At 46.8% G+C, this 15210-nt stretch overlaps 1 protein-coding gene across 1 annotated transcript in view; it reads right to left on the bottom strand.

The window, feature by feature from the left end:
* Positions 1-15210, bottom strand: part of LOC132818115 (fibulin-7-like) — a 136491-nt gene that overhangs the window by 39764 nt on the left and 81517 nt on the right. Inside the window, exon 2 of the mRNA XM_060828812.1 lies at positions 2793-2949. Within this exon, the coding sequence (XP_060684795.1) occupies positions 2793-2949 (157 nt within the window). The remainder of the gene's footprint in view (positions 1-2792; positions 2950-15210) is intronic.

Raw genomic sequence — 15210 nt, 5'->3', positions numbered from 1 at the left:
GGAGGTGTAGAGGGATTGGAATTCCATGGTGAAGATGAGGCATTGGGGGCCGGGGAAACGGAAGTCTTGGAGGAGGTGGAGGGCCTGGGTGGTGTCTCGAACGCATGTGGGGAGTTCCTGGACTGGGGGCTAGGACACTGTCGAGGTAGGTAGAGATGAGTTCAGTGGGGCAGGAGCATGCTGAGACAATGGGTCAGCCGGGATGGTCAGGCTTGTAGATCTTGGGAAGGAGGTAGAACCGGGCAGTGTGGAGTTCCTGGACTGAGGTTGGAAGCTGTGGGTGGGAGATCTCCTGAGGTTGATGAGGTTCTGTATGGTCTGGGAGATGATGGTTTGGTGATGGGGGTAATGGTCGAGGGGGCAGTAGGGAGAGGTGTCCTCGAGTTGGCGTTTGGCTTCGGCGGTGTAGAGATCAGTGCGCCAGACTACCACTACACCCCCTTTATCCGCTGGCTTGATGGTGAGGTTGGGATTGGAGCAGAGGGATTGGAGGGCTGTGTGTTGTGAGGGTGAGGTTGGAGTGGGGCAATGGGGTAGACAGGTTGAGGCGGTTAATGTCCCGGCGGTAGTTGGAAATGAAGAGGTCGAGGGCAGGTAATAGGCCAGCGCGGGGTGTCCAGGTGGATGCAGTGTGTTGGAGGGCAAAGGAGTTCTCGGAAGGTGGGTGGGAATCCTGATTGTGAAAGTAAGCGCGGAGGTGACGGAAGAATTGTTCGACGTCACGGTGTGTATTAAATTCATTGATCCGTGGACGGAGGGGGAAGAAGGTGAGTCCTTTGCTGAGGACTGATTGTTCGTCCTCAGTGAGGGGGAGGTCTGGAGGGATGGTGAAAACTCGGCAGGGCTGGGAGCTGGAATCTGGTGTGGGTGTGGAGCTGGGAGTGGGTGTGGTGGTGGGGGAATGGGAGTGGAGTCATGAGCAGAGGTAGTGTTCCCTTTGGGGTCCTGGGGGGTGGGGATAGTGACAGTGGGGTCTGTGGGGGACGTGTCAGCAGAATGCAGTTGAGTGGCGCTGGTGGGGGTGGAAGTGGTGGTGACCATGGCAGTAGGGGTGGCGGAAGTCACTGAGCGTGTGGCATCAGCGATGATGTGAGGGGCATAAGTGATGTCACGTGTGATGCATGAGGAATTGTGAGGGGTGGAAGTGGTTGTGGGAGTGGCCATGATTGGGGGCAGAAGTGACATGATCAATCAGCGTGGGGGTGGCAGCTGCATCAGCCGCATGGCTAATGGCGTCTGAGTAGTTTCCAAGGCCAGGGGAATCTTCTGGAATGTTTGAGGAGCGCTGGTTATCTGGGACTGAGACTTGCACATATCTCTACTCAATCCTTGAGACTTACACCAAGGCAAATTAAACTGAAGCAAGTTGCTTCATAAAGTGCCTTTTATGGCAAAATGTCAAAGGCACTTCATAGGAACAAAATCCCTCCAAAATACAAAAGTTAAGTAGAGATTAAGGATCACCTTTTAAAATAAGGGTTGAATTATAAAGATAGATTCCAGAGATTAGGCTTGGATTTTCCTGAGGGCAGGGTTTGAGGTTTTTAATTTGATGAAAAGTATTGATACTGAAAGGACAAGATCATTTTTTCTGGTGGGGGTGTTCAATACAATTAGTAAAATATTCAAATTAGATAGTTCAGGAGGCACATGACACAAAAGATAGTGGAAATCTACAACCCCTTCTCTGAACCCCACTTGAAGCTGGGGGTCAATAGAACACTTCAAATGGGAGTTGATAGATTTTTGTCATAGTGTGGTTATGTTCATCAAGCCAGGAAGTTGTTTTGCAGGCATGTCTAGGTGACATCTTTGGTGCTTTTGAGCTTCCTGTGAAGTTCTGCTGTACTGTATCTTCTGGAATTTATTTGGTTCCATTTCTGCTGCTTCCGGTTGTCTGTTCATTTTTAGTGGCCAGTATATTGGTCTAGGTCAATGTGCTTGTTGATGGAATCCATGGCTGAGTGCCATGCTTCTAGAAATTCTCTGGCTGTCCTATGTTTAGCTTGTCCTATGCTTGTTGTGTTGTACCATTCGAATTGGTGGTCCTTGTCATCTGCGTGTATGGCTTCTAGGGACAGCTGATCCTTTAGTGGCTAGTTGGTGTCCATGCATGCGGATTGCTTGTTGCCTGCCTGTTTGTCCTATATCGTGTTTCATGCAGTCTTGGCATAGAATCTTGTAAATTACATTCGTCTTGCACGTGATGGACAATGGGGTCTTTTGTTCTGGTGAGTTGTTGTCTGAGTGTGCCTGTCAGTTTATGGGTGGAGAAGTCTGACTGTCAGTTCCAGGACACTTTTTATATAAGGTAGTGTGGCTAGGGAGTTAGACTGCAGCATGTCCTCATTTCATTGTTTGTCTGTTAGCTATCTGTGGATGAGGTTGCAGGGATATGCGTTCATGGTGAAGACTCTGTAGAGGTCTCCATCAACAAGCACATTGATCTAGACCCAATATACAACGAACAACCGGAAGCAGCAGAAACGGAACTAAATAAATTCCAGAAGACGCAGTACAGCAGCGCTTTACAGGAGGTACCAAAGCATTGAAGATGCCACCTGGACTGGGGACGATACGTCTGCAAATCAACCTCCTAGCTCACCGAACATATCCACACCTACTAAAACTGGCTACAAATCTTTACACAAGCTTTGATGGATTTTATTAGGCAGGATATTTTGCGTTACAAAACAAAGGTGAGCAATGTGTTAGTGTACAGATCAACCATAATCTGCTTAAATGGCAGAGCAGGCTTGCAGTGTTACCTCTGCATGCGTGCTGTAACCTACCATTGTGCTTGGAGGTCTGTTTGTTCATTGTGTTTTGCAGGAGGCTGAGCTTCCTCTTCATCATGCGAATTCCTTGTGTGTACTGGGCTTCCTGAGTAGACAGCAGTTTCTGCATCTGGCGAATGGCACTTAATACCTGTTGCTTACTGGGACAACCCTGCAAAGGGAGAACACGGTAAAGTATAACATATCATTTCTGACACATCCCTTTACATTAAAAAGAAATTACCCTTTCAAAGGGATATGCTTGGTGAAAGGCATGATGAATTCCCAAGCATGTATCCGAGGAGGAACTAAAATATTCAGTGTCTGCCAATACTGAATGCTGGCTTAAAAGGAACCGCCAAGAGGCACTTACTTGGCATTGTTAATAAATTGGTCATTTAAATCAGATGTTCATCAATTTTGTGTCAACTGGTAATAGTTTGATTGCTAACGGTGTTATTACTGAATCTGAAGCTCAAGGTTCAAGATCCATTCAGAAACAGGAATACAAAATCCAGGCTGAAATCCAAGGTAGCTATGAGGGTTCCTTGCACAGTTGGTGGTGCCACCTTTCAGCTGTGATATTAAATGGAGGCCCCACATCCATCCTCTGTTGGATCTAAACAAGCCAAAGGTACTCTGGAAGTCCACAGTTTTTTGACCGACTTTATACCTCAACAAATCAAACATGACTATCTGCTTGCCTTGGTCATTGAGTTGAGTTTTGTTGATACTGTGACCTTTAACAAATTCCTGTTTCGGTAACAAAATGGACTGAAGGAGCTTTTTCTGTGCTGTACCTCTCTATGCCTCTGAACTCAGGAAAGAATGTAGAATGCAACTCTCTCTCTACTCCATTCACTCAAATCTCGACATCTTCCTTACCATCTTCTACTGTGCCAACAGAACACTTATAATTCCTGCAATAAATCATGTGGTTTCCCTGAACGAATGTCAATTTTGGCCAAATTCATGATATTTTGGTGATGTCACTGTCTGGTTCACTAACTTGACAACTATCCTGGTGAGACTATACGCGCAACACAATAATCTTCCAATGAGCAGAGCCAATCACATGCTCAGATTAAGCTTTGCATTCTAGATGCACAGACCTCCATCCAAAACTCAGTCATGTTGAATTCTAGTTGACATGTCCTTTGACTCACCATATGCATTGCCAACAGAATGCATTGTTAAATCAATGTATAAATATATATATCTAGTTATATAAAAAATATATATAGTACATGGTACAATACTGTTTTATACAATACACACGCATACATATAGACACCACCAACTAACTTTAGCTTATACCTGTTTAATTAAAGGCTTGATAATTATGCTTTTCATAGAAATTAAAAGAAACTATTAACTTGTATGGAATTGGTTCTGTAGATTATTCAGGTGGACAGGGACCTGATTGGGATTAAAACTGACAGAAAACCCCAGATATTTGTACCTTAATCTGCACCCGCTGTGAATTTGTTTTTGTACTCAGAGACCATACTTTTCTGGGGTTCATAGTCGCAGACTTGCAATAAATTGAGTAAAGCTGCGAGTCATTCAGTCCATCTACCTCCATTCCAAAAGAAACTGCCTCTCATAAGTGATCCCAGCCTAACCAGAAACCGATCCCTCACTCATCTGAAGGATAGCAGCTCTAATGCAATTCCCTCAGCCCTGCACTGGAACATCCACTTGATATTTTTGCACAGGGACTGTACAATTATGCACACTGTCAAGCTTCTGGCATTGAAGTTACGTTACCCACTGTCCACAGTGGCTCTCCACAGGGAGCATCTCATTCACTGCTGTTCTCTGGCCTTCACCCTATAACACGTACATAGTTATTTAAAAGGAGCAACTTAATATTCCAGTTTCTGAATACCTCAGTTGAAATCCAGTGTCATTGACAGTTCAAGTATATACTCCCACCCGAGGAGAAAACATCTTAAATGAAACAACGTGACATTCTGAAAGATTCCAACAAAGTATTTACTGACTAGATGTTAAAGTTTATGCAAAATTCCAAAAATTTCACCTAAATACAGAGTTGTGTAATAATGACTGTTCAATCTCTCCTTGAATCATCAAAAGGCAGACACCTATAGAAAAGGTCAGGCATTAAGAGCTGCTGTCGCGCAGTGAGAGTATCCATATCTTTGGTGCAGGACATCAAGGCTCAGCCTCATTTGTTCCAGAGTTGTACAATAAAGGCTGTTTAGAATATATCGATACTGATTATATGTACTGCCTTGAATCAAACGAATACCAGAGAATAGGAAGGTGCTGTGAAGCTTGAGGCCTTGAACAGGAAAAAAAGCCTTGGAGAAGCACACTCAGGAAGGCTGTTGCAGTGAGTGAAGTTACACAGGCTCTGGAGGGCTCTCAGACTGACTGAAGATGCACAGACTCTGGAAAGTTGTCACACTGACTCAAGATACACAGGCGCTGAAGTGCTGTCGCACTGACTGAAGTTACACAGACTCTGGAGGTATATCATACTGAAGTTACACAGACTCTGGAGAGCTGTCACACTGACTGAAGTTACACAGACTCTGAAAGTCTGTCGCGTGGACTGAAACTACACAGACTCTGGAGGGCTGCGGTGCTGACTGAAGTTAAACAGACTATGGAGCACTGTCACACTGTCTGAAGTTACACAGACCAGGAAGGACTGTCGCACTGACTGAAGTTACACAAACTCTGGAAGGTTGTCACACTTACTGAAGTTACGCAAATTCTGAAGGGCTGTCACACAGACTGAAGTTACACAGACTCTGGAGGGCCCTCACACTCACAGAAGTTACACAGACTCTGGAAAGTTGTCACACTGACTGAAGTTACAGAGACACTGGAAGGCTGTTACACTGACTGAAGTTACACAGACTCTGAAGGGCCCTCACACTGACTGAAGTTACACAGACTCAGGATGGCTCTCACACTAACTGAAGTTACATGGACCCTGGAAGGCTGTCACATGGACTGAAGTTACACAGACACTGGAAGGCTGTCACACTGACTGAAGTTACACAGACTCTGGAGGGCTGTCACACTGACTGAAGTTACACAGACTCTGAAGGGCCCTCACACTGACTGAAGTTACACAGACTCTGGGGAGCTGTCACACTGACTGAAGTTACACAAACTCTGGAGGACTGTCGCACTGACTAAAGTTACATGGACCCTGGAAGGCTGTCGCATGGACTGAAGCTACACAGACTCTGGAGGGCTTTGGGGCTGACTGAAGATAAACAGATAATGGAGTACTGTCACAATGACTGAAGTTACACAGACCGGGAAGTACTGTCGCACTGACTGAAGTTACACAAATTCTGAAGGGCTGTCACACAGACTGAAGTGACACAGACTCTGGAGGACTGTCGCACTGACTGAAGTTACACAGGCTCTGAAGGGCCCTCACACTGACTGAAGTTACACGGACTCTGGATGGCTATCACACAGACTCTGAAGGGCCCACAAACTTATTGAAGTTAGACAGACTCTGAAGGGCAGTCACACTGACTGAAGTTACACAGACTCTGAAGGATTGTCGCACTGACTGAAGTTAAACAGACCCTGGATGGCTGTCACACTGACTGAAGTTACACAGAATCTGAATTGCTGTCACACTGACTGAAGTTACACAAACTCTGGAGGGCTGTCACGCTGACTGAAGTTACACACACTCTGGAGGGATGTCACACAGACTGAAGTTACACAAAGTCTGAAGGGCTGTCACACTGACTGAAGTTACACAGACTCTGAAGGGCCCTCACACTGACTGAAGTTACACAGACTCAGGAACGCTCTCACACTGACTGAAGTTACATGGACCCTGGAAGGCTGTCACATGGACTGAAGTTACACAGACACTGGAAGGCTGTCACACTGACTGAAGTTACACAGACACTGGAAGGCTGTCACACTGACTGAAGTTACACAGACTCTGAAGGGCCCTCACACTGACTGAAGTTACACAGACTCTGGGGAGCTGTCACACTGACTGAAGTTACACAAACTCTGGAGGACTGTCGCACTGACTGAAGTTACACAAACTCTGGAGGACTGTCGCACTGACTGAAGTTGCACTAACTCTGAATGGCTCTCACACTGACTGAAGTTACATGGACCCTGGAAGGCTGTCACATGGACTGAAGCTACACAGACACTGGAAGGCTGTCACACTGACTGAAGTTACACAGACACTGGAAGGCTGTCACACTGACTGAAGTTACACAGACTCTGGAGGGCCCTCACACTGACTGAAGTTACACAGACTCTGGGGGGCTGTCACATTGACTGAAGTTACACAAACTCTGGAGGACTGTCGCACTGACTAAAGTTACATGGACCCTGGAAGGCTGTCGCATGGACTGAAGCTACACAGACTCTGGAGGGCTTTGGGGCTGACTGAAGATAAACAGATAATGGAGTACTGTCGCACTGACGGAAGTTACACAAATTCTGAAGGGCTGTCACACTGACTGAAGTGACACAGACTCTGGAGGACTGTCGCACTGACTGAAGTTACACAAGCTCTGAAGGGCCCTCACACTGACTGAAGTTACACAGACTCTGGATGGCTGTCACACAGACTCTGAAGGGCCCACAAACTTATTGAAGTTAGACAGACTCTGAAGGGCAGTCACACTGACTGAAGTTACACAGACTCTGAAGGATTGTCGCACTGACTGAAGTTAAACAGACCCTGGATGGCTGTCACACTGACTGAAGTTACACAGAATCTGAATTGCTGTCACACTGACTGATGTTACACAGACTCTGCAGGACTGTCACACTGAATGAAGTTACACAGACTCTCGAGGGCTGTCGCACTGACTGAAGTTACAAAGACTTTGGAAGTCTGTCGCACTGACTGAAGTTACAAAGACTTTGGAAGTCTGTCGTACTGTCTTAAGTTACAAAGACTCTGGTGATCTGTCGGGCTGACTGAAGTTACACAGACTCTCGAAGGCTGTCACACTGACTTAAATTACACAAATTCTGAAGGGCTGTCACACAGACCGAAGTGACACAAACTCTGGAGGACTGTCGCACAGACTGAAGTAGCACAGACTCTGAAGTGCCCTCACACTGACTGAAGTTACACAGACTTGGAAGGCTGTCACACTGACTGAAGTTACACAGACTCTGGAGGGCTGTCACACTGACTGAAACTACACAGATTCTGGAAGGCTGTCAAATTGACTGAAGTTACATAGACTCTGAAGGGCCCTCACACAGTCTGAAGTTACACAGACTCTCAAGGGCCCTCACACTGACTGAAGTTACACAGACTCTCGAAGGCTGTCACACTGACTGAAGTTACACAAATTTTGAAGGGCTGTCACACAGACTGAAGTGACACAGACTCTGGAGGACTGTCACACTGACTGAAATTACACAGACTCTGGATGGCTGTTGCATGGGCTGAAGCTATACAGACTCTGGAGGGCTGTCACACTGCCTGAAACTACACAGATTCTGGAAGGCTGTCAAACTGACTGAAGTGACACAGACTCTAAAGGGCCCTCACACTGACTGAAATTACACAGACTCTGAAGGAATATTGCACTGACTGAAATTACACAGACTCTGGAGGACTGTCACACTGACTGTAATTACACAGACTCTGGAAGGGCCCTCACACTGATTGAAGTTACACAGACTCTGAAGGGCCCTCACACTGACTGAAGTTCCACAGACTGTGGAGGACTGTCGCACTGACTGAAGTTCCACAGACTCTGGAGGACTGTCACACTGACTGAAGTTACAGAGACTCTGACGGGCCCTCACACTGACTGAAGTTACACAGACTCAGGATGGCTGTCACACTGACTGAAGTTGCACAGACTCTGAAGGGCCCTCACACTGACTCAAGTTACACAGACTCTCAAGGGCCCTCACATTGACTGAAGTTACACAGACTCTGGAGGGCCGTCACACTGACTGAAGTTACACAGACTTTGGAGAGCTGTCACATTGACTGAAGTTACACAGACTCTGGAGAGCTGTCACACTGACTGAAGTTACACAGACTCTGGAGGGCTGTCACACTGACTGAAGTTACACGGACTTTGGAAGACTGTCACACTGACTGAAGTTACACAGACCTGGAAGGCTGTGGCACTGACTGAAGTTACACACACTTTGGAGAGCTGTCACACTAACTGAAGATACACAGACTCTGGAAGGCTGACACGCTGACTGAAGTTACATAGACTCTGGAGCGCTGTCACACTGACTCAAGTTAATCTGACTCTGAAGGGCTCTGACCCTGATTGAAGTTACAAAGACTCTGAAGGGCCCTCACACTGACTGAAGTTACACAGACTCTGGAAGGCTGTCACACTGACTGATGTTACACAGACTCTGGAAGGCTGTCACACTGACTGAAGTTACACAGACTCTAGAGGGCTGTCACACTGACTGCAGTTACACAGTCTCTGGAGGGATGTCGTATTGACTGAAGTTACACAGACTCTTGAGGACTGTCACACTGACTGAAGATACTCAGACCCTGAATGGCTGTCACACTGAATGAGGTTACACAGACTCCGAAAGGCTGTCACACTGACTGAAGTTACACAGACTCTGGAGGGCTGTCACACTGACTTCTGTTACACAGACTCTGAAAGGCTGTGGCACTGACTGAAGTTACACAGACCCTGGAGGGATGTCGCACTGACTGAAGTTACGCAGAATCGGGAGTACTGTCACACTGACTAAAGTTATACAGACTCTGAAGGGCTGTCACACTGACTGAAGTTACACAGACTCTGAAGGGCCCTCACACTGACTGAAGTTACACAGACTCAGGATGGCTGTAACAACGACTGAAGTTACACAGACTCTGGAGCGCTGTCACACTGACTGAAGTTACACAAACTCTAGAAGACTGTCGCACTGACTGAAGTTGCACAGACACTGAAGGGCCCTCACACAGACTGAAGTTACACAGACTCTGAAGGACCCTCACACTGACTGAAGTTACACAGACTCTGAAGGGCCCTCACACTGACTGAAGTTACACAGACTCAGGATGGCTGTCACACTGACTGAAGTTACATAGACTCTGGAGGGCTGTCACACTGACTGAAGTTACACAAGCTCTGGAGGACTGTCGAACTGACTGATGTTGCACAGACTCTGAAGAGCTGTCACACTGACTGAAGTTACACACACTCTCAAGAGCTGTCACACTGACTGAAGTTACACAAACTCTGGAGGAATGTCGCACTGACTGAAGTTGCACAGACTCTGGAAGGGTATCACACTGACTGAAGTGACACAGACTCTGGAGGGCTATCGCACTGACTGAAGTTACACAAACTCTGGAAGACTGTCGCACTGACTGAAGTTGCACAGACTCTGGAAGGGTATCACACTGACTGAAGTTACACAGACTCTGAAGGGCCCTCACACTGACTAAAGTTTCACAGACTCTGGAGAGCTGTCACACTGACTGAAGTTACACAAACTCTGGAGGACTGTCGCACTGACTGAAGTTGCACAGACTCTGGAAGCTTATCCCACTGATTGAAGTTACACAGACTCTGGAAGGCTGTCACACTGACTGAAGTTACTCACATTTTGAAGGCTGTCACACTGACTGAAGTTACACAGACTATGGATGGCTGTCACGCAGACTGAAGTGACACAGACTCTGAAGGGCTCTCAAACTGACTGAAGTTACAAAGACTCTGAAGGGCCCTCACACTGACTGGAGTTACACAGACACTGGAAGGCTGTCACACTGACTGAAGTTACACAGACTCTGGAAGGCTGTCACACTGACTGAAGTTACACAAACTCTGTAGGACTGTCACACTGACTGAAGTTACACAAACTCTGTAGGACTCTCACACTGAGTGAAGTTACCCAGGCTCTCGATGGCTGTCACACAGACTGAAGTTACACAGACTTTGGAGAGCTGCCACACTGACTGATGTTACACAGACTCTGGAGAGCTGTCACACTGACTGGAGTTACACAGACTCTGGAAGGCTGTAACACTGACTAAAGTTACACAAACTCTGTAGGACTGTCACACTGACTGAAGTTACACAAACTCTGTAGGACTCTCACACTGAGTGAAGTTACCCAGGCTCTCGATGGCTGTCACACAGACTGAAGTTACACAGACTTTGGAGAGCTGCCACACTGACTGATGTTACACAGACTCTGGAGAGCTGTCACACTGACTGGAGTTACACAGACTCTGGAAGGCTGTAACACTGACTAAAGTTACAAAGACTCTGAAGGGCTGTCGCCCTGACTGACGTTACACGGACTCTGGAGGGCTGTCACACTGACTGAAGTTACTCAAATTCTGAAGGGCTGTCACATTGACTGAAGTTACACAGGCTATGGATGGCTGTCACACTGACTGAAGTAACACCGACTCTGGAGAGTTGTCACACTGACTGAATTAAAATACTCTATGGACTGTCGCGCTGACTGAAGTTGCACAGACTCTGGAAGGGTATCACACTGACTGAAGTTACACAGTCTCTGGAAGGCTGTCGCATGGACTGAAGCTACACAGACTCTGGAGGGCTGTGGTGATGACTGAAGTTAAACAGATTCAGTCCAGTCAAGGATAGTAGTGGGAAGTTGTGTGTGGAGGCGCAGGAGATTGGAGAGACACTAAATCAATACTTTTCATCAGTATTCACTCAGGAACAGGACACTGTTGCTGATGTGAATATGGAGTCACAAATGATTAGAATGGATGGCCTGGAAATATGCAGGGAAGAGGTTCTGGGAATATTGGAAAGGATGAAAATAGTTAAGTCTCCTGGGCCTGATGGCATTTACCCTAGGATCCTATGGGAAGCTAGGGAGGAGATAGCAGAGCCATTGGCCTGGATTTTTATGTCGTCATTGTCAACGGGAATAGTACCAGAGGACTGGAGGATAGCGAATGTGGTCCCCTTGTTCAAGAAAGGGAGTAGGGATAGCCCTAGTAACTATAGGCCAGTGAGTCTGACTTCAGTGGTGGGCAAAGTCTTAGAGACTCTTATTCCTGATGAAGGGCTTATGCTCGAAACGTCGAATTCTCTATTCCTGAGATGCTGCCTAACCTGCTGTGCTTTGACCAGCAACACATTTGCAGCAAAGTCTTAGAGAGAATGGTAAGGAATAAGATTTATGAACATCTGGATAGGAATAACGTGATCAAGGATAGCCAGCATGGTTTTGTGAAGGGCAGGTCATGCCTCACAAACCTTATTGAGTTCTTTGAGAAGGTGACTAAGGAAGTGGACGAGGGTAAAGCAGTAGATGTTGTGTATATGGATTTTAGTAAGGCGTTCGATAAGGTTCCCCATGGAAGGCTAATGCTAAAACTACGGAGGTATGGCATTGAGGATACATTAGAGGTTTGGATTAGGAATTGGCTGGCTGGAAGGAGACAGAGGGTAGTAGTTGATGGACTATGTTCATCTTGGAGTGCAGTTACTAGCGGTGTACCACAAGGATCTGTTTTGGGACCATTGCTTTTTGTTATCTTTATAAATGATCTAGAGGAAGGGCTTGAAAGCTGGGTAAGCAAGTTTGCGGATGACACAAAAGTCGGTGGAGTTGTGGATAGTGAGGAAGGAAGTGGTAGGTTACAGCGGGATATAGATAAGTTGCAGAGCTAGGCAGAAATGTGGCAAATGGAATTCAATGTAGCTAAGTGTGAAGTCATTCACTTTGGTAGGAGTAACAAGAAGATGGATTACTGGGCTAATGGTAGGCTACTTGGTAGTGTGGATGAGCAGAGGGATCTTGGTGTCCATGTACACAGATCTCTGAAAGTTGCCACCCAGATAAATAGTGCTGTGAGGAAGGCATATGGTGTACTGGGCTTTATTGGTAGAGGAATTGAGTTCCGGAGTCCTGAGGTCATGTTGCAGTTGTATAAGACTCTGGTGCGGCTTCATCTGGAGTATTGTGTGCAGTTTTGGTCGCCATACTATAGGAAGGATGTGGAGGCATTGGAACGAGTGCAGAGGAGGTTTACCAGGATGTTGCCTGGAATGGTAGGAAAATCTTATGAGGAAAGGCTGAGGCACTTGGGGCTGTTCTCATTGGAGAAGAGAAGGTTTAGGGGAGATTTGATAGAGGTGTATAAGATGATTAGGGGTTTAGATAGGGTCGACACTGAGAACCTTTTACCGCTAATGGAGTCAGGTGTTACTAGGGGACACAGCTTTAAATTAAGGGGTGGTAGGTATAGGACAGATGTTAGGGGTAGATTCTTTACACAGCGGGTTGTGAGTTCATGGAATGCCCTGCCAGTAGCAGTGGTGAACTCTCCTTCTTTATGGTCATTTAAGCGGGCATTGGATAGGCATTTGGAAGTTATTGGGCTAGTATAGGTTAGGTAGGATTCGGTCGGCGCAACATCGAGGACCGAAGGGCCTGTACTGCGCTGTATCTTTCTATGTTCTATGTTCAATGTCGATCCTGGAGCACTGTCGCACTGACTGAAGTTACACAGATTCTGGAGGACTGTCACACTGACGGAAGTTACACAGGCTCTGGATGGCTGTCACACAGACTGAAGTTACACAGACTCTGAAGGGCCCTCAAACTGACTGAAGTTAGACAGACTTTGAAGGGCTGTCACAGTGACTGAACTTTCACAGAGTCTGAAGGACTGTCATACTGACTGAAGTTACACAGACTCTGAAGGGCTGTCACACTGACTGAAGTTTCACAGACTCTGTAAGGCTGTGGCACTGACTGAAGTTACACAGACTCGGGATGGCTGTCACACTGGCTCAAGTTAATCAGACTCTGAAGGGCTCGAACCCTGATTGAAGTTACAAAGACTCTGAAGGGCCCTCACACTGACTGAAGTTACACAGACTCTGGAAGGCTGTCACACTGACTGAAGTTACTCACATTTTGAAGGCTGTCACACTGACTGAAGTTACACAGGCTATGGATGGCTGTCACACAGACTGAAGTAACACAGACTCTGAAGGGCTCTCACACTGACTGAAGTTACAAAGACTCTGAAGGGCCTTCACACTGACTGGAGTTACACAGACACTGGAAGGCTGTCACACTGACTGAAGTTACACAGACTCTGGAAGGCTGTCACACTGACTGAAGTTACACAGACTCTGTAGGACTGTCACACTGAGTGAAGTTACCCAGGCTCTCGATGGCTGTCACACTGACTGAGGTTACACAGACTTAGGATTGCTGTCACACTGACTGAAGTTACACAGACTCTGGAGAGTTGTCACACTGACTGAATTAAAAAACACTTTGGACTGTCGCGCTGACTGAAGTTGCACAGACACTGGAAGGGTATCACACTGACTGAAGTTACACAGTCTCTGGAAGGCTGTCGCATGGACTGAAGCTACACAGACTCTGGAGAGCTGTGGTGATGACTGAAGTTAAACAGATTCTGGAGCACTGTCGCACTGACTGAAGTTACACAGATTCTGGAGGACTGTCACACTGACGGAAGTTACACAGGCTCTGGATGGCTGTCACACTGACTGAAGTTACACAGACTCTGAAGGACTGTCATACTGACTGAAGTTACACAGACACTGAAGGGCTGTCACACTGACTGAAGTTTCACAGACTCTGTAAGGCTGTGGCACTGACTGAAGTTACACAGACTCTGCAGGGCTGTCACACTGGCTCAAGTTAATCAGACTCTGAAGGGCTCTGACCCTGATTGAAGTTACAAAGACTCTGAAAGGCCCTCACACTGACTGAAGTTACACAGACTCTGGAAGGCTGTCACACTGACTGATGTTAAACAGACTCTGGAAGGCTGTCACACTGACTGAAGTTACACAGACTCTAGAGGGCTGTCACACTGACTGCTGTTACACAGTCTCTGGAGGGATGTCGTATTGACTGAAGTTACACAGACTCTTGAGGACTGTCACACTGACTGAAGATACTCAGACCCTGAATGGCTGTCACACTGAATGAGGTTATACAGACTCCGAAAGGCTGTCACACTGACTGAAGTTACACAGACTCTGGAGGGCTGTCACAATGACTGCTGTTACACAGACTCTGAAAGGCTGTGGCACTGACTGAAGTTACACAGACCCTGGAAGGATGTCGCACTGACTGAAGTTACGCAGAATCGGGAGAGCTGTCACACTGACTGAAGTTACACAGACTCTGAAGGGCCCTGACACTGACTGAAGTTACGCAGAGTCTGGAGAGCTGTCACACTGACTGAAGTTACACAAACTCTGGAGGACTGTCGCACTGACTGAAGTTGCACAGACACTGAAGGGCCCTCACACAGACTGAAGTTACACAGACTCTGAAGGGTCCTCACACTGACTAAAGTTTCACAGACTCTGGAGAGCTATCACACTGACTGAAGTTACACAAACTCTGGAGGACTGTTGCACTGTCTGAAGTTGCACAGACTCTGGAAGTTTATCCC

Source organism: Hemiscyllium ocellatum, chromosome 8, assembly GCF_020745735.1.
Source record: "Hemiscyllium ocellatum isolate sHemOce1 chromosome 8, sHemOce1.pat.X.cur, whole genome shotgun sequence".
NCBI lineage: Eukaryota > Metazoa > Chordata > Chondrichthyes > Orectolobiformes > Hemiscylliidae > Hemiscyllium > Hemiscyllium ocellatum.
This window is presented reverse-complemented; position numbering and strand designations above follow the sequence as displayed.